Source organism: Manacus vitellinus, unplaced genomic scaffold, assembly GCF_001715985.3.
Source record: "Manacus vitellinus isolate BGI_N305 unplaced genomic scaffold, ASM171598v3 scaffold_4_pilon, whole genome shotgun sequence".
In the NCBI taxonomy this organism is placed as follows: Eukaryota; Metazoa; Chordata; class Aves; order Passeriformes; family Pipridae; genus Manacus; species Manacus vitellinus.
This window is the reverse complement of record NW_021940604.1, coordinates 35,070,266-35,092,652: the sequence shown is the minus strand read 5'-3', so window position 1 is coordinate 35,092,652 and position 22,387 is coordinate 35,070,266. Positions and strand designations below refer to the sequence as shown.

The 22,387-nt window shown below is 36.3% G+C and overlaps 1 protein-coding gene across 6 annotated transcripts in view; it reads left to right on the top strand.

The window, feature by feature from the left end:
* The window catches only part of BCKDHB (branched chain keto acid dehydrogenase E1 subunit beta), a 142,394-nt gene that overhangs the window by 30,372 nt on the left and 89,635 nt on the right, over window positions 1–22,387 (top strand). For 5 of the 6 annotated variants that reach the window (XM_029962689.1, XM_029962691.1, XM_029962687.1 and 2 more), the window contains exons 6-7: window positions 2,972–3,069; window positions 6,203–6,313. In XM_029962689.1, coding sequence (XP_029818549.1) covers window positions 2,972–3,069; window positions 6,203–6,313 — 209 coding nt within the window. Of the gene's footprint in view, window positions 1–2,971; window positions 3,070–6,202; window positions 6,314–8,140; window positions 8,240–22,387 lie in introns of those variants that run through there. The other variant, XM_029962692.1, reaches the window with a different exon arrangement.

Genomic DNA, 22,387 nt, shown 5'->3' with positions numbered 1-22,387 from the left:
TTGCAAGTTCCTGGTATGCCCATTGTTTCTCGATAGTCCTTCACTGAGTGTTCCTGACCAAATTTGTTTCTTGTCTTTGCTGTGTTTATTTTCAAGTTTGTGTCTTTATATTTTGTTTAGAGCTTCTTCTTTTTCTTTATCATCCTGTTTGGCAAGGTCCTCATAAGATAGTTTTACTGAAAGAAACACTCCCATATTCCTCATACCCTTATCAGTAAGTGGGACTGAGCAGGTTTGGCTCTCCTAACTGCCACCCTCATCCTTTGGTGGTTAGGTTTGTGTCCCTGTGTGTTCTTCCTTATGGCTTCTTCCTCTTCCTCTATACCCTTTTGCATTAAAAAGTTCCTTGTCCAGACACCCTTAAAGGAACAGATGCTATCTTCTTCCACATCACCATACAAGTGTTCTTCAGAAGTTTTGTGTATGTTAGTTGTCCTTCAATAATATTAGAAAGGAGAAAAGAAACGTAAGCCTTTCTGGGTAAAAATAGAGAGTTAAGTATGCAAGTACACATATATAGAGAGAATTCTGTTGCTATTTAACTTACGACATAATGATGTTATTGAAAGTGCTGTAGTGACGTCCCCGTAAATGTCAGAGATACTAAGAAAATATCTGAATTAAAAAGGAAAAGGAGGCTTTGATTTATGAAAAGTAGTTAACAGCCTGTGCAGTGTCAAGAGCACATAATGGTTGTGAATCAAAGGAGAAGATGAGTCACCTTGACATTATCAGGTTTAGACATCTTGTGGAGAACCTACTCTAATGTTTTTTGACCTTTTCAGTTTCATTTAATTGTACTATATATGACATTGGTGGCGTAGAAATAAATACGACTTGCATCACTGGTTGTTATAGAGACAAGACAGGTAAGATGAGAAAATGTGTTTTCTTTTGCTGTTCAGACTGCTCCTTTAGAAAAACCAACAGATGTTGGAGCCTCTTAAAATTAATGCGATGGCCCTTTTTTGCTGATAATTACAACTTTTTATTAGTTGCTCTATTTGAAACATGACTCAAAATACTTTATTTCTTCAGTAATAGGTGATTGGGCTGCTTTGTATGTAAACATTGTCATCCTGGTTTAGATAGTTATTATGAAAGAATATTCATAGAATAGTTTCATATGCTCCTTTTCATCATTATTAGTGGGGAGAGGAGTTTTTGCAAAGGCATATAAAGAAAATCCTACCAAATCTGGACCTCCCTATAAATTTTTGACTAAGCTGAATTTTACATTTAAAATTGTCAGGAATTATAGATGAGCTCATCTAATGGACATGTTGCAGAACGGTTTAGCTATCATAAGAAACTCGTTAATTTGTGTAATTTTATGTTATCTTTAATTTTCCTGAGTGGATAGAACCATTACACAGAGAAAAAGCTCTTTTTTGTATCATGTACACCTTCCAGTTCTTCCTCTTGTGCATCCCACTGACTTCAAAACCTTTTCCTTCATGTCAGTTGCCTGGGTTTTCATTCAGGGGTCCCATCGCATATTTTTAAGTTTCTTGTTCTCCAGGTTTCATGTAGATGACCATCTCATGACAAAGACAGTTATGCAAAGCCAATTAGTACAGTCATGGGTTTTGTTATCTTTCAGAACCTCTTTCTTTTGCCTGGGGTTTTACCATGTGCGAAATCCATAGAAACCTGGTTTGCTTTACTGACAACCAGTAAAATGCAGTGAGCAAGGGCTAGATGTGCCTTTCTTCTCTTTCTTTCCCAGCCCTATATTCATTTAGCCACTTGTTATTCAAAGAAATTAATGCAGAAAGACACTGATATTTTAGTACATTAAAATTGTTTGCAAATAGATCTGGTTTTTTGCTATATTGAAAAACACCTTGTGTTTAAAATACATTTTAAAATTATTTTTCTTTGATTAAATGAACATATGTTGTTGAATTATGCTGAAAAAGAATTTCCTGTTATATTTTTAGAAAGATTGATTTAGTTAACATGTATGTCCCTTCTGTGCCTGTTCAGGTAAAGTGAGATATCTCTAACGTAAGCATAGACAAAAACATTTTTACTGTGAGGGTGATCAAATACAGGAACAGGCTGCCCAGAGAAGATGTGGAGTCTCTGACCATGGAAATACTCAAAACCTAACTGGACGTGGCCCTGAATGACCGGTGCCGTTGCTCTGAGCAGAGGGCTTGGCCTAGGTGACCTCCAGAGGTCACTTCGTACCTCAGCCCTTCTGTGCTTCTCTGAAATATGTGATATTTATATATCGTTACTGACAAGGAAAAAAAAAATCATCTGCTGTAATTAAAAAAAAATAAAATTCCTATTTCATAGAGAAGACAAGATGCCTAATTTTTGCCTACTCTCTCTAATTTTGATCTATTTTTGGTGAATAGATAACCTTTTTTTAAAGTAAAAATGTTTTGACTAATTTAAAATTGCTATAATGAGAAGTTTTTGCTGACCCTTTATGTGTAGGTTCTGAAAATTTTTCCCTAAATTTAAACTTAAAAATGTGGAGCATTGTTCTTGGCAGATATCAGGAGGGTGCTGGCACAGCTGTTCCTTTGTTCCTTCTTGTCTGAGTATTGAAGTATAATTTCAAGACTGTCTTGATGATTATTAGAATTTACTGCACTGGTTATTTGACATTTTTTTATCAAAAGTAACAGTGTCATCTCCAAATCTGATGCTGATATTTTGACTTGTTATACACCAGGACTTATTACTGTCTTTTGTATGTGTATATATGCATCTTATTGTGGTATATAACATGAGTTAAACTCTACAGTGAATGTATTGTTAACAGTGTAATTTAAAATAATTTGAATTACAACTAAACCTTTGAAATGAATGCTAATACTTAATGTTATTTTGATCTATTTTTTTAGATGGCAGTAACACTGAAGAAAATTTTTAGTGTATGTTTTTATGGGGTAATATTGAACACTAGAGGAATCTAATGCTTATTTTCCTCTTTTTTAAAAAATTTATTCAGTGGAACAAGTTCCTGTGGAGCCCTACAACATTCCACTGTCTCAAGCTGAGGTGCTCCAGACGGGCAGTGATGTGACAATGGTTGCTTGGGGCACACAGGTTGGTAACGCTCTTACAACCTATTTGTCACCCAGCAAAGCCTAGGCCATGGGTCAGGTGATGTTTGAATTCAAGCTCACCTGCCAGACAATAAACTGCATGCATCTTCCATCACTTTATGCTTGAATAAATGTTTATCAGTGTTTGTAGTTATATGAAACTTGCTTTTTATTGTGCAAGTTATTAGTTTGCTTGAAGATGACTCTGGAAATGTGGGAGAGAGCCTGTGCAGGAGGTTAATGATTTGTCTATGATTATGAAAGTGACAGATTTAAGAATGGGGCAGTGAGATGTGACTCTGAGGAAGGTGGTGGGAAAGTTCAAAATAGTATGCCGAAGGAAAAGTATAGATTTTTACTGCAAGATTTAAAAAAGTGCAGTCTGGGGTTCCCTTTACACAGAGTTAAAAATTCACTGAACATGTAATACAAATAGGGATTGCTATAGTTTTGATTCTAACAGTTACATTTCAAAGCTGTTCAGGAACATGATTGGACACATACAAACATTGCCAAATTAAGATGTGCAAATATTGAAAAATCTGGTAAGAAAATACACTTTTATTTTCCAGAAATATAGAAAAGAGAAACTTCAGTATAGTTTGGAATTTCTAGAATTTGCTGTTTTCTTGGCCTGATTGTATTTGAGAAGCTTTTAGAGGCGAGAGCGTTAAACTTTCATCACAAGAATATTGAATTGATCTCTAGGGTTGTACCTTCTTATTGTCGGTTTCTTTGTTGTTTGTTTTTTGTTTGGCTTTTGTTTGAAATTTGTAATCTTCCGTGCTTTTCTGTGGTAGTTTCCTTGTCCTCAGACTACTTGATCTTCTTTATATCTGTGGTTATTCCTATTAACTTCTGATACTTTGCACTAGTATTAAATTGTGGACTTCTTAAATATCTTTACTTGTATCATTTCTCTCAATTGGATATTGATGAAATAGTGGTTTGGAAGCTGGCTATGGAGATTTAATAATATCCTTGATTTATGCCATAGGCAGTAGTGCAGAGAGGACTTGGAGTAACACCCTTCAAGAAATCTCTGTACTTTGGTTCTTGGAAAAAGTTAAGACAGGCATTTCTTTTGATGTGAATAGTAATAGGGCAGATGTGCAGCCCTAATACAGATTTAGGAGCTGACCAAACCATGGGTGTGGCTGTGTAATACAGCATGGGGACAGATGTTTCACACATATGCAGTAAATCCAGCATGTTCTGGATGTGCCAGGGTTATGCAGGTCAAATATGTTCAGTGAGTTTGTGCAGAGAATGTTTGTGGGTTGTGTACCTAAACTTTGATTGCTAATTGTGCTACCAATCCTACACTTACAGTCAGTAGGCAGAGTGATTGCACATACTCCCCTTATGCAAGCTTTCCTGGGTGATGCTAATGAAGGACAGCAAAGGCTTTTAGTTCCTCTCCAGTTATGCTCAGTCTTTTATTGTCTTTAGCTAATCCTTATCCTCTGTGAGCTAGGTAAGTGTTTTCCCTTTTGCATCAGAGAAATGGCAAAAATATCCATCCCATGTACCATATTGAACATTCTCAAACATTCTTCTTACAGCTACAGACGTATTAGAAGTTTAAACAAAAATACTGCAAGCTATATTTCCTTTCTATTATTACAATACTTCTATTGATATACCTTTTAAAACAGTTCTTTGGCGTTTAGCTGTTCATATTTGCATGATGTAGTTGTGTGTTTAAATCCTTAATCATCTTGTTTCTGCGTATATTTTTTACCCCGTGTAGAATTTATTAATGCTCTCTGACCCTCAGGCAACTGATATGGCCTGACCATGTCGATGTTGTTAAATTCTGTTGCCTTGATCTTGAGATCAAGATGACCTTATCCAAATTGCTTGTTGGGGATGGTGTTTGGCCTCCAACCCCTTACTATGTCTAGAAATTGCTTGATCGAGGTCATCTGCCACAGTCCAAAACCTGTATTATGAAACGTTCGAACAATAAAGAGAGACCCAGAGTTTATTGGCAGCATCATATCTAGAAATTTTTTTATCTTCATATCTCATAAGTAAATACTTCGTGCTGAGATATTTGTGGAGGATTATCTGAGTTGTTGTCGTAACAGTTGTTATTTTCCATGTTGGAGCATTTGCTTGCGAATATTTGTTTTAGGGAAGCCAGTGCTTGAAACACTTTTTATTTAAGTGTTTTATAACATAATGTCAAGATACAATTTTGAAGGTATGTAGTATTGCCTTCATTTCCACTCTTATACCTTATGAAAAGGATGGTAATAGATGTGGATTGTTTGACATCTACTGTGACGCAGTTACATATGCTACTGAATAGATTCCTTGACTGGTGGAGGGTGAATAATCTGTATTCCGGTTCAGTAATAGCCTCTCGCTAGAGGGGAATACTTTTTTGTTTTAGTAAAGTGTTAATTACAGTAATCAGATAATGCAATGTTTGTTATGGTGGTATTAAACTGTTTGCTGGAAGACCAGTAAATTGTTATATTATCATACTAATGCCCATAGCCTGTGATTGTGGGGGTCAGGACTGGATATTTACAGGTAACTTTATGTGGTGTTTACTTTCTCTCCTAGCCGTTTGTAAGATAATGCTTTGGAAATGATCAGTCAGTTATCTGTTTCAGTGTTGTGATAAGTGTAGTTACTGGGACTACTGGAACTGTCTCTCGGCTTTGTGGCAGAGATCAAATATAGTGCAGTGTAGAATTTTTGAATGTAGGTAATGCTTCCTGCAGGATTGCTTGTGACTGCTGCATCAAAATGCATTACTCTGAAGTATTTGGGTCTTAGCTTAGTTACAGTCCTAATAAAAAACTTCTAAAACTTATTCAAACTAACTACAAATATAAAACAGTGAGGCCTGATACTCTTCACTGAAAGATACTTTTCTAGAAAGCAAGAGTTTTGTTCTCAGTGATTCTTTGGTGAAGTTAGTTTTTGAAGTGATGCTAAAATACTAGGAATAATGTAAGTAGTAAATAAGAATGAACTGAGTAATAAATGGTTTTTACTGAAGAGAAAGGTCTCTGCTCAACATGCAGATGATATAATCACTGCTTGAATATGCATAATTTAGAACAACTTAAACAGAATTTACATGTTTATTTGGTGATAATACATTGCTTTTTCAGGTACATGTGATCAAAGAGGTGGCAGCAATGGCTCAAGAAAAACTTGGTGTGTCCTGTGAAGTTATTGATCTGAGGACCATCTTACCCTGGGATACAGAGACCATTTGCAAGGTAAGGAAATGGTGCACGTTAATTTAAAACCACAACAAGCCTAAGCTTTTTTTAAAGACCTACATTTTTTTGCTTTGTATTATGTATATTGTTCTGTATCATATATGCAGCATAAATGCACATTACATGGACCAAACATTGTTTCAGGATTCAAAATATTGTCAGAATTCATGTTCTTTGCATTGAAACAGAGGGCTGGATTTAATCAGACTTCTACTTGAAAACTTCTTTTCCACGATTTCTGACTCTCTGTGTTATCTTTGCCGTCTTTAGGTCTGAAAAGATCAGGAGAAATCTTTATCTTTTTTTCCTGCTGTTTTAGTCTAAGACCTTTATCTAGTTTTAGATGTGCAATAATGTGCCTTGGTTTTGTTTGTCTGTATTTCTAGAAATAAATGTTCTGATTTAAGATATGTGAATACTTGGGTTTGGGAGAAAAGGCAGCATTCTCAGACTATCTAGTTTGAAATTCATGAGTACTGTGAAGTCCTTGACTTCTTGTGGAATTCTTTGATTTTGCAAAGACTTTAAAAACACTGGGCAGCTGAAACTGGAATTTGAATTCCCATATACTGCGAAACCACGGGAAATGGTTATTGTACTTACACATACCTTGGTCTACTTACCTCTTTCTTCCCTCCTGCATACTGTTTTCTCTTCAGTAGCTAAGAGCTTTTGGGAGGAAAGACCTTGAATTAAATGGAAGGGAAAGTATTTTCCAAAGGTTTTTGTAAATGTAGGTAAGAATCCAAAGGCACACTTTTAAAAGTGTCATTTGTCAAAATTAAAAAAAAACTAACCCACACTAAAACCCACCAAAGAAATTTGAGGCCATTAGAACAGAACTTTATTGGGGAAAACTTGATTTTTCCTCTCCCAATGATTATCTTTTTTCGCATTGTCCTGATTTAGCAATTTGGACATTATTTTCAGTTTCTGTAATCTTTTTCCTTCATTTTTCACCTAACTGTTTGGTGAGGTACTTTTAACATTACAAATACATTAATAAACTTAGATTCTGCAAATTAAATGTTAGTATTGTTAGTCATGAAAATTAGTCTTATGTCTCTTCCATGAAACCATGTTTTGTCAAGCTACTTGAGAAATGAGAGAAGAACTACTACCTGAGTGCCATCCAGCAGTACCAATGCTGATGAACATGCTTTTGGACTGTAATGCTCTGAAAGGTTCTGCAGGTGCTTTTCTTTCTGCATTATTTACAGCATTAACAATTAAAGCATAGCCAAAGGTTTATGCCTCAGTTTGCAGTAATGGCTCCCTTGGTGTAAACTTGGACAAGGTGTGTGATTAGCACGCTAGAGCTGTGAGCTTCCTGCAGGACCCTGGCTATCAACTTGTTGAGTCCTTATTCAGTCTCTGTACACTAGCTCATTTTGTGCTGCTGAACAAATCACTCAGAAAACTGACAGATGTCTGCAGCTTTGTTAACTCAGGCCTAGTAACTGTAGTGTACTGAGTTAAGATAACCATAGGGATGAGAAGAGCCATGGGATTGAAAAAGGTGTGTGATTCCATCAAGTACTTTCTCTGCCTGCAGTTTCTAATTTAAGGCATAATGGTATCATATCTACAGCTAACTCAGATTGTAGAGATATTTAAATGGGGCAGGTCACACACACCTCCTTATCTGACTCTCTCTATGTACTTGGAATGCCTTAATTGTGTAGACAAGTGTTTTGTTATTCTGTGGTTGCTCAGTAAGGGCCTTGCTTTTGGTCGGGTAAAGCATAAAGATATTAAGTGTAAAAAAGGGAAAGATGAGCCATTGATCTGCTACTCTGAGGCAAACCTTGTATTTCTCCACAGTTATAATTACCTGAGGGACTGGGAGGAGCAGATTATGGGAGGAAAGATCCATGTTGGAAATCTGCGATCGACAGTGTCCTGCTGCCCGGTTGTGGATGTGTAACAAGTTGTGTACTTGCATGTATAGCTATGAGTTGCTTCATATAAATTTGCTCTTCTCAGTTGAAGTGTTTTCCTTGTTTGTTTGAAGTGTGTTTCACGTTACCTGGATGTACTTTCTAGCTGTAAAAAATGAGATGTGTTGATTTAGTCATCAATATGAAGAGAAACTTTGGCTGTAATAAATCCTTTACAACCTCTTCTGGAAAAGTAAAATAATTCAATTTTTTTAGCTAAATTTTTTTCCTTCTTTAAAGATTTGAGTTGTCATTCTTTGAAAACAAAGCATCTCTTTGAATTAGCAGTTAAGTCTGTTTTGTTTGGTTAAAACTGCACTGAAATGCTGTCAGGAAGAAATGGAGCTGTGCATAGGAAGTACAGAGCTTTAGCTGTACAATATTTTGCAAATATGTTCTTTAAAAATAGATGCTTCATGAAGATTTTCAGCTCCTGTTCCATTCTAGACATCTTTTAAGGTAGCTGTAGCGTAAGTAAAAAGATCACAGAGTCATAGAGTGGTTTGGGTCAGAATGGGCTTTAAAGATATGTAGTTTCAACCCCTCTGCCATGGACAGGGACACCTTTCGCTAGACCAGGTTGCTCAGAGCCCCATCCAGCATGGCTTTGAACACTTCCAGGGATGGGGCATCCACAACATCTCTGTGCAACCTCTTCCAGTGATTCACCGCTCTCACAGTAAAGATTTTTTCTGTTATCTAATCTAAATCTACTCTCTTTCAGCGTGAAGCCATTCCCCCTTGTCCTATGAGTACATGCCCTTGTAAAAAGTCTCTCTCCATCTTTCTTGTACACTCCCTGTAGGTACTGGAAGGCCACAATTTGGTCACCCAAAACCTTCTCTTTCTCAGACTTGAACAATCCCAATTCTCTTAGTCTATCCTCATGGGAGAGGTGCTCTATCCCTTTAAAAGATGGAACAGATGGACCTGTGGCTTTAAATCTGTTTACCATTAAGAGGGTTGTTTCAAGAAAAGTACAGTGCACATTGGCTAGGCAGTTCAGCTGTTTATTATAATAAATACCAAATAGTAAATGTTTTTAGCATTGCTCTTATGTTAGTTTGGCTGCAGACTGGTCAGTCTGATGGGAGAAATGTTAAATTCTCTTCTTCTGTAGATCTTGTCTGTTTTGCTCAGCTGAAAATAATTAGTGGTTTGCATTTGTGCATTAGTTGGTTACATTATGCAACACTGAAAACTTTTTAACTTAATTTGCATTCTGGACAGCTTTTAAGGTAATTGCCAATGTAAACAGAAGGTTGGAAACTACAGTTCTAGGTGCTTGTTGTTGCCTCATCCCAAGAGGAATTGCTTGTGTCAGCTGTTGCAGTTGACAGTGGCTTACAAGTGGCTTACAAGTTTGTGTGATGGGACTTGTTATTCCCTTCCTGAGATGCCAGTGTCAGGGACCAAGAGAGCAGCTGAAAAGTTGGCTGTGCCAGAGGAAGTCCTCAGCTGTCTGTTGGTCTGCTTATGTTCTCTTTGCGGGCTCTTAAATGAAAATGGAATTGCTTTTACTCCAGTCCAACGTATAGGCAAATATAACCTGTTACAGGCTGCCCTTTGCCTCAGGCTATTACTTGCGTCAGTCTCCATAAACGTTTTTGTTTTACCTTGTTGTATGTCTGTATTTGAAATACGTCCAGTGTCTCTTTGTTGTGTTGGATGCAGAGGAAAAGGATGGTGCATGTGTTACACTGCAACCTTATTGCTCTTCTGCTGGTGCTGGGATGCATGGTCCTTGGCTGATGGGAGTCTGTGTGGTGTTGGAGAGCAGGACTTTGGGTTTGGCTATAAAAACACGTCCCTCTGTTTTACTGCTGGGAGGGGTTGTCCTTTATGATCAGTAAAGGCTGTTATTTTAGTCTTACTTAGCTGGAAATATATGCAGCTTTAAGACTAATTTGACAACTGCTGTAGACGTGCAGAAGGGTAGGTTGAAATTGTTAGTGCTTTGGAGGTGAGGAGTCATATGTCAGAATTTTCATGGCAAACCTAACTGCTTAATCTGCTTTCTGTAGCTTTTTCTATAAAATCCATATTTCCTAGAACTATGAACTGTACTTCACAACTGCCACCAGAGGCCTCTTCTCATCAAGTTAAGCATCTGCTTTGACTTTGCATTGCTCCTATGAGCATGTTTATGAATATATAGCTCTGAGTGAAACATAGATAAACATAAAGAATAAATATAGTGAACATAGATAAAATTGCTGCCTAACTTTACTGATATTTTATTTGCATTTTTAAGATTTTGAGATTATGTTCAGTTTTGAAATGGCTTAGCATTTGTCTTCTGCATAAGGAGATGAGGTTGCACCTTCCTGGAGCAGACTACTATGGGCTTTGAATGGATCCCAGGAATAATTGTAACTTTCTTTTTTGCACAATTCCTGAGATTGGTGAATGTGCAAACAGGGGCTAGATTTTTCTTTTGTCAATCTTCAAATGTCTAAGGATGAGTAATGAAGTTTGAGCTACTTACAGTAGCTCATAGAGCTGTTCTAGAGAATGGATATCTCCTGAGGGTCATTCTTCCCAGCTGCTTCAGCAGTCTGGTTTTGGATGAGATAAATTGGCCTCTGGAAATGTCATGGTTTACAAGTTTGATCTTAAAAAAATAAAAAAAAAGGAAGCCCTGACTGAGTGTAATGTAAAGTTAGGTGAGATAAATTGTACCCTCATTGTATAGCTCATAGATGATATCTACTGTTGACATGAGTGGTTGACCTGTTTAAAAAACATATCTGAAATCTCTTTGCTTGGATAAAAAGAAAGAATCTGTGTGTGTTTTATGTATATTTTTATACATTAAAACACATGCTGATCTGTAATCTTTCTAAAGTCTCTTGCAAGAAAAATGGAGTATATTCTACAGGTTGTATATGCTCAGAGCTCTGGTGTATTGCTTCTGAATGAGACATGATGCAATTTCTTGTGCTTTACCCCTAGAGGATTGAAAGCATCAACTCTAAATATGTAGTTGTATAGATCAACATAAAAAGTTGTGTTTTGTGTCAGAAAGTGACACAAGCTTGTTGAGTATGTGCTGCCTTTGGTGATTCATTAGGAAATGCAACAGTTCTTAGATTACTGAGCCTCTTGTCTATATATGCATTTTCAGAGCATGATGTCATTTCATGGGCCAGTGAAAAATTTGGTAGGTCTCGTTTATTTTGACAGTCTTCACTGATTTTGACTAAAGCTCTTCCTTTTTTCCCTAGGGCTGGAGTGATGCAGTGGTTATGATTCAAAGAGAGAGGAGTTAGCTGTCCATGGAGTTGATTTTTTTTTTCCTGAGGGAGAGAATGCATTCCTTGTGCTTATTCTAACACCAACATCCTACATCTGTGTGTTTTATTCATGTATGAGTGGACTGGGATCAAGAGAGATTTCTCTCAGTTATACCTTCACCTGTAAACAGGAACACATGAAATTAATGTGTTTCTCAACATACCCTGCTGATAATGAAACCTCTGCCTTGACTATACAGTGCTGACTGCCAGCTGTTGCTTGTGCATGCAGACATCTGCATTTAGTGCAGGAAAGATGTCAGTTCCTAATCCAGACATTTTCACACTACATAATTGATTAGCTGTGTTATTATTGAAAGACTAAGCTACCATGAAGGGTGCTGCTCAAGAAAATGAAACATGAGATGTATAGATAATATCTATAAAAATTTTTTCTTTGTAACCTCCGAAACTGTTTAAAGATACTTTTTCTCCCTTTCAGAAATAAAGTTTTCAGACAAGGTTTTATTCTCTTCTGTACACTTAACAGATTAGCTTGGAAGCTTTAAATAGATTAGGCTGTGTGGATTTTTCTGTGTATGAACTGTTGGGTGGTGTGGTATTGATTAAAAAGCCAGTGGCACACTTCCCAGTGCTTCACTGGTCACATTCGGGGTAAAATTCTGTAGTTGTGGTTTTTATATTGAAAAATATGCTTGTGTTACTGGAAGTGGGAAATCTAGCTCAGGATTAAGTATTCTAAAGGGATTCTGCAAGTTACTGTTTTTTTTTCACCCTGAATCGAGCCAAGCGTGTTATTTAAACTTTAAACTGATTAGTATCCATCTGCCATTTTTACTTTTGCAGTTGAAAATTTGCAAATGCACATTTCTATGCTTTTGTATTATTTAAAAGACAAGTATTTGCCACACATAATGATAAAAATTTGGTTTTATTACCTGATTAGTCATCTTAACCTCCTCTGAACTGTTGCTACTGTAGTGCAAAGAAATGTGGAAAATTATTCCTTCATAACTTAGTAATAAAAGCACTGTAATCTGAACTGCAACATTAAGGGCTTGTGGATTACTCTGAGCCTGGATAGCTTGGAATTTTGTGGAGAAATAGCGGTGCCTTTGCAGGAGTGTAGTTTATGGATTGACATTGTTAAGGATAATAATTCTGAAGTTGCTTCTTTAGGACACTCTTATGGACAGGGGAAGGGGTGTATGTGGTTCTAGGGACTTGGTGTTGCTTTGCTCTTCTTTAGGCAGGGTTCTGCAGACCTCCACATTGAGGTCAGCACAAATTCTTGTCAAGCTGCAAAACCATCTGCTGCTCATTGGAAAGAGCAAATCTGAGCAAAAGAGAAAGCAGAGTTCCACAGAGGGAACAGCACTGGGGAGCAGATCAGGGGCAAACTCTGAGTCTGTTTTCCATCAAGGCTTTTTGATGGGAGCCATTTTTACAGCATGTATTAGAGCATTCTCCTTAATGCACAAGTGGCATTTTAGTCAGACATCATCAGCAATTGAATAATTTTCAATAGTAGATCATTGGTGTCCTATACTTAAGAGCCAGCATGTCCTAGCAGACCTATTGGTCTACCAGCTTGTTGTTCCCATTCCTTTAAGTTTACTTCATCTATTTGGACTGTGAATAAAGGAAAATCAAGATCAGCAGGCCTGATGTGGTTTTTTTATGCATTAAATGCACTCACCAGGCATCAAACTGTATAGTTGTAGCACAGGTATCCTGGGATCAGATTTATGTTTCTTGGCTATCTGTTCTTGAACTTTTGCCATTTTACATGTTGCTCCTTGGATTTCTTACTGAACGGATCTTGTACCTATAAAATATGATTAAAGTTGTACTGCTTACATGATGACAGTTTGTCACTGTTTCCATAAGAAACTTGTGTCTTTTGGTCTTGTAGTTTCAGGTTGCTAGAGTGTGCTGTGGACTGTTCGTTGGCTTCCAGAAGCAGAACACTGGAGCCATGCTTGCAGGCAGTCATTTTAAAGTTATGAGAATATATACATAACCATTTTAGAAACCAATTATTCATATCTTTGCTCATCTATATTGCAAGAAAACTTTGAATGAAACCCTTGTTTTTGTTCCTATGCATCTTGTTTCAGGAAAGTACTTCAGTGCTGAGGTGTTTGTGTATATACAGTTCTGTTTTCTCCTTTCTCCCTCCCAATATAAAAGTAGTTCTCAGTCTTTTTACATATATATTCATAAGTGATACTTGAGAAAGAATCTGATTATAGAAAACCTTGAATAGAGAAAAGGTATTTGTGTATAGTTTCTGTTAACATTGAGTATAGTGCCGATGATACCATCCATGAATTCTTCATTTCCTTTTTGCTCACATTCCATATTACAAGCTTCAAATTTAAAGGCACTTGTGCAAGTAAATGAGTAGTGGTACATAGTCTATAGTTGAATGCTAATGGTAGTTGAGATGAAGCTCCGTGATGGTAATCATATATGAATCATTATTCCATAGAGATAATTATTGCTTCCCTACAGTATTGCCCTGTAGCTATTTACCCTGCTATTATCATTTAGTTGAGCCAGCTGCTCTTTTAAACTGTTTTGTTTGTTTGTTTGTTTTTGCTTACTTTTTTTTTTAGAATTTGGATGCTGTAGATTCTTATTATTTGTGCTTTATTAACCTTTACCTCATGGGAATGTAGTTTTAAGTATTTCTGCAATGATTTTAAAGATAATGTTGAAATTTGAGATGCCAATATTTAACCTGCTTTTTAGTGAATTATTGTCTAACAGCATATATATTTATTAATAGCAGAATGCTATTAATAAATATATTAATAATTAATAATTAATTTGGCTTCTTGTAAGTATTTTTCTATTCACAGTGAGCTTTCCGTGAAGGCAATCTGAAATGCTTGTAATACAAGCACAGACTATATTGACTGCAGAGATTTCCAAGTGGAAACATTGTTAGATTTTTTCATGGTAAGATTTTTTTTTCATTAAGGTGTTTTCCAAAGGTCTTAGAACTATACCTGGTAGGATGACATCTTAAACGCTGACCTGATAGATATATTGATTAGACTTAGTTTTCGTTATGCTCTTGTCTTCTCTGATGCTACTAATGTGGGACTAGATAAACCATTTACCATCCCTCTTGTCTTTGTTTTGTGCTCAAGAGTCCATACTTACAGGCTGCTTTAATTTTTGGTCTACCATGCAACAATGCTCACTACAGTTGAAGGGTTTCTTCTAAATAAACTCAGTATATTCTATAGTAACTTTTTCTGGCAATCTATTATGGACTATTCCTAAAATCCCCCAAATCTCTTGAAATTTTTTAGCCTGTTTGACTGATTCCCCCTGCAAATCTAGTGAGCTGAATTAATGCATAAAATCCTGAATGTCTAATTACTTTCTTGACTCATTATGATAGAAAACAGCTATTTTCTTGTTATATGTATTATATCTTCTTGTTATGCAATTTTTATTGCCTCTGACACACGTTAAGAACTTTACCATATTGATATATAGTTGTTTTGCCAGTTTATTTTATTTAAAAATAGGTAAGATTTTTATTTATAAAATTATAAAAAGTCTTTAGGGGGAATTAGTTCAAACTGTTTTTTTTTCTCGTTGACGATAGAATATGAAAAATGATGTATAAGAAAAGCAGCCAGAAATTAAATTAATAAAGTATGGAAAGGTCTTAATCTGAAGCAATCTAAAACAACCATGCTAAACATTAGAATAATCTTAAGCATTTTTTAAAATAATGTGGTGTGAGGGGAATTGTTCATTCAACCTAAATTTTTTGAAGAAGCTGACAGTATTAGAAATGCTTACCATGATATGATTTTAAGATCAAGCAATTCTTTCTTTTTTCCCATTTGATACATGTGTGAAATATTTATCCACTTGCCTGAGCAATATTCTGTTTAAACGGTAGTCGCATTACTTGGATCAGCAGTGCAGTGTGCTGTAAGTTGGAACTGTACTTTGGTTTGTGTCTTGTAGCTTAAGACTTGCAATTGTTTACAGAGAATGCTAATCAAACTTTCCAGGTGAGAAAAACAGTAAGTGGTAATTTAAAATCACTTGGTTACGGTATAACGCTTGTGTTGTAGGTGTGCATTTTGATTTCTCCATCCAGCTAAAAAACCCCATATTGCCAGTTTCATGAATTTAGTTTGTTCTGCATATGACAAAACTGTAAAACCACTCTTTTGAGTGGTCAAACCTTACCACTAAGTATTAATCTCTACTACATTATCATATTTGGCACTTCTGGTGCTTTTACTGACACGCTACCTAGACTTAGATGCTCAAAACAGTGCTACGATGGAAGGCTACAAATTTCTTAAGAAGGAAGGGCTTAGAAGGCTCTATTGCAAAAGGGGAATCTATTTTGTATTTAAAGAGTATATGGCATCTATTGATCATTTGACATTAAACTGGTACACTATTTTAGCACTAAAGGCAAAAGTTGATTTATTATTTTTTCAAAGTTTTGAAAGCTTTCTTTTAGAAATTTCAGTTTCTTTATTAAATTTAGAATGTGTGTGTTTTCTGTCTGCTTCTCCTTACAGGGAAAATGGAGTTAGCGTTGAGAAGAAAAAAGTAAATTTGGATTATTAAGCACAGTAATGTGACTTTTTGTTTTCCACTTGTTTGTGTTGAAGTATTTGCAGTATGATGGCAACAAATGTTGCGCTTTAAAAAGCCTGTGGAAACAATTAATTTCTGATTACCAGCTATGTTTTTTTGTTCATGTTAAAGAAATCTCTTGATGCTGTCGTTTTTTTTTGGCTAAGAGCTTAATGGTGTTTTAAATAGTGGATTGACTAGAGGAAAATGTGATTTTTAAATCTTAAAAACTATGTCAGCAGTTTATTTTAATGTAGTTTTATTTTCCTGGGAAAGAAAATAAATCTTTCAAAGGAGTTGGACTTGATCCTTGTGGGTCCCTTCCAACTCAGCAGATTCTGTGATTCTGTGAATCAGTCTACATAGTCATTTGTAAATTGTCTTTTCTACTGGACAATCAAAATGTATTTGGAGTAGTTAATGCATATGTTACTGGGTATGTATGCATCTGGATTTAAAGGATCATCTATGTCATTTAGGTTTTTAAGTACCATCATGATTGATATATCTATTTTGAAGTTAAGCCTGTGAAAGATATTGGTTGTTAGACCTAATTACACTTACTTGCACTGGTGAAATGTTGCAAAATGTAGAGGTTTTCTAGGCGCAATTACTTGGAGTAATTTAAAAGCTAATATATGGACCTTTGCTTATTTCAGAAATGACTTAGTAGCACAGTGGAATTTGCCCAGTACAAAAGATAAATTTAGATATATATTTTTTTTTCTCAGTGACTTCAATAGTTGTTAAATATTTAATAAGATTGTAACCTTTTTTGCCTAAAGCAACTTAGTGTTAACTAGTTTTCTGACCTGTAGTAGTCTATAATAAAATACCTTCTTTTTTCAGTATTGGGAAAAGATCATTATAAAGGTCGCTGTGAAGCAGAAGACTCATATTCTCCCTCCCTCCTGTATTCTTTATTAATTTAGTATTAATTTCATTATCATCTAAAGTAATGTCAGAACCAACATGATTGTGCAGCTGGATTCAGCAAAGTACTGAGGAAATTGCTGATGTGATGAAGTTTTAAGCTTTCTCCATGTGTTCTCAAAATATTGAGCTGTATACATTGACAAACTTCTAAAGAAATAAAATATTTACTGATAATACAGAAATTATCATCTTTAAATAACTAGGAGACTTTGAGCAATCTAAAATTACATAATTTAGAGGCCCAATGCTTTTATAAGTAAACATAATTAGAAATGTGAAAGTATAAAGGAAGAGATTGTGATTTGCATTAGTCAGTGCTTTACAGTTCCTTCTGTCACATGCTACTCAAGATATTTGTCAAATTACTCAATTTCTTTGTGGCATGGTCTTACCATCTATAAAACTTGTATTAATCTCTCCTTTTTCTGGTGTTGTCTAATGTAAATACATTGATTTGTTTGGGCTTCCAGTAAGTTTTAAAGCCTTAGATATTTTGTCTAATTTTCTTCAAGGCATGACAATACAACCCCTTAGTCCCATTTTCCAATTTTCTGAATTCTGCGTACCAACCATTTAGTATGTGTTTAACCAATTCCCCTTTGAGGAAAATAAGTGACAACAAAAGCTAAGCAACAGTCTCTCTCTAAAATGAATACATTCCACTCAATAAAATTTTACCTGAGAAATCTAGAAACTGTGATAAACCTGCTCCTGAATAGTTTTTTGCAAAGAGTATCAGAGAACACAGAATTTATGGAGCAGTAAGCTGTAGAGCTTTTGTAAGATGGGGTGGTTTTCTGTAAGCAAATGTTGCTCAGAGTAGGAAAATGGAGAGAACTAGTAAACAACCACATTTTGTTTGCTACCTACGGTGCTGGGTAATTGGTCTTCCCTCTGGCCTTTCCACTGGCAAACCAGATTTTTTAGAGATCTATAACAGATCTACAGCTCTGCTAGTTATTGCTGTCCAAAAATGAAGTGACACTCTGGTCAAATATAGTTTTGCTCCATTGACAAGTTTGGTTATGCTTCTTCCATTGCCATGCTCTGAGATGTACAAAGCTCCTTGGTATTTCCATGGATCTGTATTTAACATCTTTCCTCTCTGTTCCCTGCATATGTAGAGGATGTAACTGAGGAGATCTCTACAGGCATTTTAATGATTACAGTGATGTAGAATTAATTCCTGACTTGGAATGAGTGTTATTCAAAAGCATTACATTAGGAAATCAAAGCTTCAGACAAGAAGGGCTCATTTGTACCTTGTATGGTTCTTATGCCAACTTCATGATTTTCTGTCTGCATCCTATCTGCTGTCAAACATAACTGCCTTAGTGATTTGGGAGAAAAATATTCATGTGACACATAGTCTAGGACTATCACATTTCAAAGTGTTTAGAGTAAACACTGTCTCAGATATGTTAACAGTATGAAATAAGCAGAAATGAGGGAACAAAGACTATTATTCAGCAATATTCAGAACTCTGCAGTGAATGAATTGCGTATTTATTCTGTCATGGATGAAGATGACTGCTGTCTTGTTGATAAGCATGTAAAGGGTTCAGCATATCTTTTAAGCTGCTAATCTAAGTGAGAAATGCAAATGTCTGTGTATCATGTTGAACAGAAGAAGCCAGATAGTTAATTCTTTTAGGAGCATACACTAAATAGATAAGGAATATTTATAAACTCTTATTGCTCACACTGCTGACTCATTTTGATGCTATGGTGATCAATACAGTAAAAAAAATCTATATCAGTTAATGGAAGCAGGCTGGTTTTTTTGCAGCTTACTTTCACAGTTTTTCAGCTCATCAGGAGAGGCTATTTAAAAATAAAGTGTATTTCTTGGTCTACAGATAGACTTTCTTTTGTGTACATTTTAAAACTGCTATAATTAGTGATTTTTGGGCTAATGTGTGTTTAAGAGTTCAATGTAGCAATGAAATGTAGCTCTTGTGTGCCGAGAAATATCTGTCTCAAATCTGAGGCTTGATTTGGTGTTGGAAGAGATTTCTATTGACATCAGTGACAAATGCATGTATTTTGTGACAGTTTTTATGTATATTAATGCTTTATTGTCCTGTGCTAACCCAGCAAATGTCATTGTCTTACTATAGCTCTAAGAAGCATGTCACTTTTGCACAAAGGCTGTTAAAATTAATGGAAATGGATAATTGGAGAATGAATTTGATTGAATAATGTAGAACTAAAAGGCATGTGATTGACCTTTTTAATGTCTTTGAGCATTGGAAGAGGTTCTTATTTGAGTGTAATTTAATCTTTTTATTAGTTTTATCTTGGCTATGGAAGACTTCGATGGAACATGCTGGAAGATTGTAATAGTGGCATTTGTCAGAAAATAATGATCTTAGAGGTCCTGTCCAATCCGGCTGATTCTATGATTCTATGATTCTATGATCTTATGGAAAGTGGGTGTTTTCCCTCCCTTTTTGGTTGTAGAAGACTGCAGTTTTTCCTTAAAAGATTTGCTTGGAGGAACCTCAACAAACACTCAGACTTAAAAGCTTGGATTTTATTTTATTTTTAATAAAGAATTGTTATAGTATATATATATACTATTACAGCCTGATTATTCCAGGAATTTGAGTGAGAGATGAAATTTTCACAACCTGTGACTTTTAATAAGCACTATGCACATAATTTCTGAAAGGCCAAAGGGCTAAATAATCCTAAATTTTAGCTTACTAATAGACTTATAACTTCTAAGACCTAAAATAAGTGTTAGTTCTGAACATGAGTATGAAAAAACTGAAGAGGCAAATTAATTTACGAATACTCTAATTTGTGTTCCTTAGTTTATTTTTAGGTTAAGCAGGAGTATCCATCTGCACAAAACATAACTTTGCTCCATTGTCCCTACATTCTATGACCATTGTTAGCAGCTGCTGCTTTTTTAGCAATTAACTGTTTTAGGGTACATAAAATGGTGTTACAAAGGTATTACGAGAGGGTTTGTAGCAGTATTGTTTTACAAGACTAGGTTTACTGAAAGGCATTAGAGGGTTAGTCACTGCTTGATAGAATATCAATCCTTTTAATCTGCTTTACCACTGTTCTATTAAAACTGAAGCATCCCAAGCTATATTGAGATGCACCCTGCTGTGTGTTATATCTCTTTTCTCTTTTTACAGTCTCAGCTATTTAAATTGCAAGCTGCTGCTCTGTATTTTTATGGTACCTAACACATTGGAAATCTGTTCTTGGGTCTTGGCTTTGCAGGAAACTTATAAATCTCTCTGTTGATCATCTCAACCATACCCTGACAGTGTTGTTTTGGATCTAAAGGCCATAACTCTTTTATTATTGTCTCTTCATTGCTTCTTCGGATGCTCTACCTGGTCCTGTAGCCAGCCCTTTTGGTTTTGACTGTAATTTTTTAAATTTTTCATGTTACTTTGCATTATTCCTGTGCTTGTTTTCATTTTTCATTATCTCTGCACCACCATTTTCATGCTACAGCATTATATTTTTGGTGCTATGCAGAAATATGCAGGAATAATTTCAGAATTATTTTTGGCATTTATAGTGTAAAATGATACATACTGGAATATTAAAATCCTGGTGTGTCGAGTCAGTAAGTTTTATGGTTGTGTTAACATTTCTCTGCAAGATGTTCCATATGTGCATCCCTGCTGTGGTCACATTAGTTCTTTATGAACTGTTCCTGCCATGCATACATTTTAAACTGGGGAAAAGATTCATCCTGATGAGGATTTCAAAGTGGTGAGGCTTAACCAGTGTGCTATGCAACATCAGCATAATAACAAACTATGCAGTGCAGTCACTGGGCACCACTTAGAAGAGCCTTGCTCTGTCTGGTTTGCACCCTCCCTTTTGGGTATGTATATACATTGATGAGGTCCCTTTATCCCAGACTCTTACTCATCTTTGTGGCCCTTTGTTGGACTCTCCAATATGTTCATGTGTCTCTTACTGAGGAGTGCAGAACCAGACAGCACTCCCGGTATGGCCGTATATACCAATGGTGAGTAGAGGGGCAGCATCACCTCCCTCATCTGGCTGCAACAGTCCTAGTGCAGCTCAGGATACCATTTGCCTTCTTTGCTGCAGGGGCACATTTCTGGCTCATGGTCAATGTGGGGTCCATCAGGGCATCTGTCTGCCTTTCCTGCCAAGCTGCTTTCCAGCAGTGCAGCCCCAGTGTACACTGGTGCCTGGAGTTGTTCCTGCCCAGGGACAGGACTTTGCGCTTCCCTTTTTGAGCTTTGTGAGGTTCCTGTCCGCCTGCCCAGGTCTCTCCGAATGGCAGCATAGCTCCTCTGGCCTATCAGCTGCTCCTCCCAGTTTTGTGTCATCTGCAACTCTGCTGAGGGTATATAGTCTACCCCAGATGCAACTGCAGAGTTGCTCGAGGAGAAAACAACAATATTTTCTAAATAATGATTTAGAATATAGTTCTGCAAATGTGTATTGAGATTGCTGAAGTGCTCCCAGCTGTGGGTCACCTCACTGTCACCACTCAGACTGCTCACAGATGCATGTCTTCTACTTCTGTGACCACTCAGTTGCCTTTTTGTAATCAAATTTAAGAAAATGTTATATATTTCATGAATTATCAGTAAATGCTTTAAGGCTGTTTTTAATAATTAAAACTAGTGTTCTTCACACCGACTGCAAATTTCACATAATTTTTGAACGTATTAAGAAGAAGATGACGAAAAGTAAGCATGGCTTTGCTGAGGCTAAATATGTGATAAGTGTCTGGATCTGTGACAAGGGATGAGCAATGAATGACACCTTAACTGCAACTAAGCTTTTGAAACTCTCTCTCAGAATATTCCTGTAGCCAAGTTAGTGTGTTATGCTGTGATCCAATGGACAGCTGGATAGGTAGAACGGTGTTTGTGTGGTTGGGCCTAGATGGTCATGGTTAGTGGGTAGAGTACAGTATTCTACCAGGAAGCCAGTGACGAGAAGGTTCTGTGGGGGTCTGTACTAGAACCTGTCTTTCCTGCTCTATTCTGCTGGTAGCATCCTCTTCTGCTTCTGCCTTTGCCATTGTGAAAAATGTAGTCCAGCTTTTCCCTGTGCTCTAAATTGTTTGCTTGTTCCTTCTCCTTCCTCTGGGCTCTCATTAGGATTTACATCCAGCTATATTTTGCTAATACTATGGAGATGGTAAAAGTAGTAATCAGGTGGAAGTACAGCTGGACTGATTGCTTAGAGAGAACAGATTTAAAGTGGCCATGTAACATCAACTTAAGTTCCTATTTTTGGAGCTTTACTCCTTGTTAGAAATCAATATTCAAATGCACAGTAGTAAC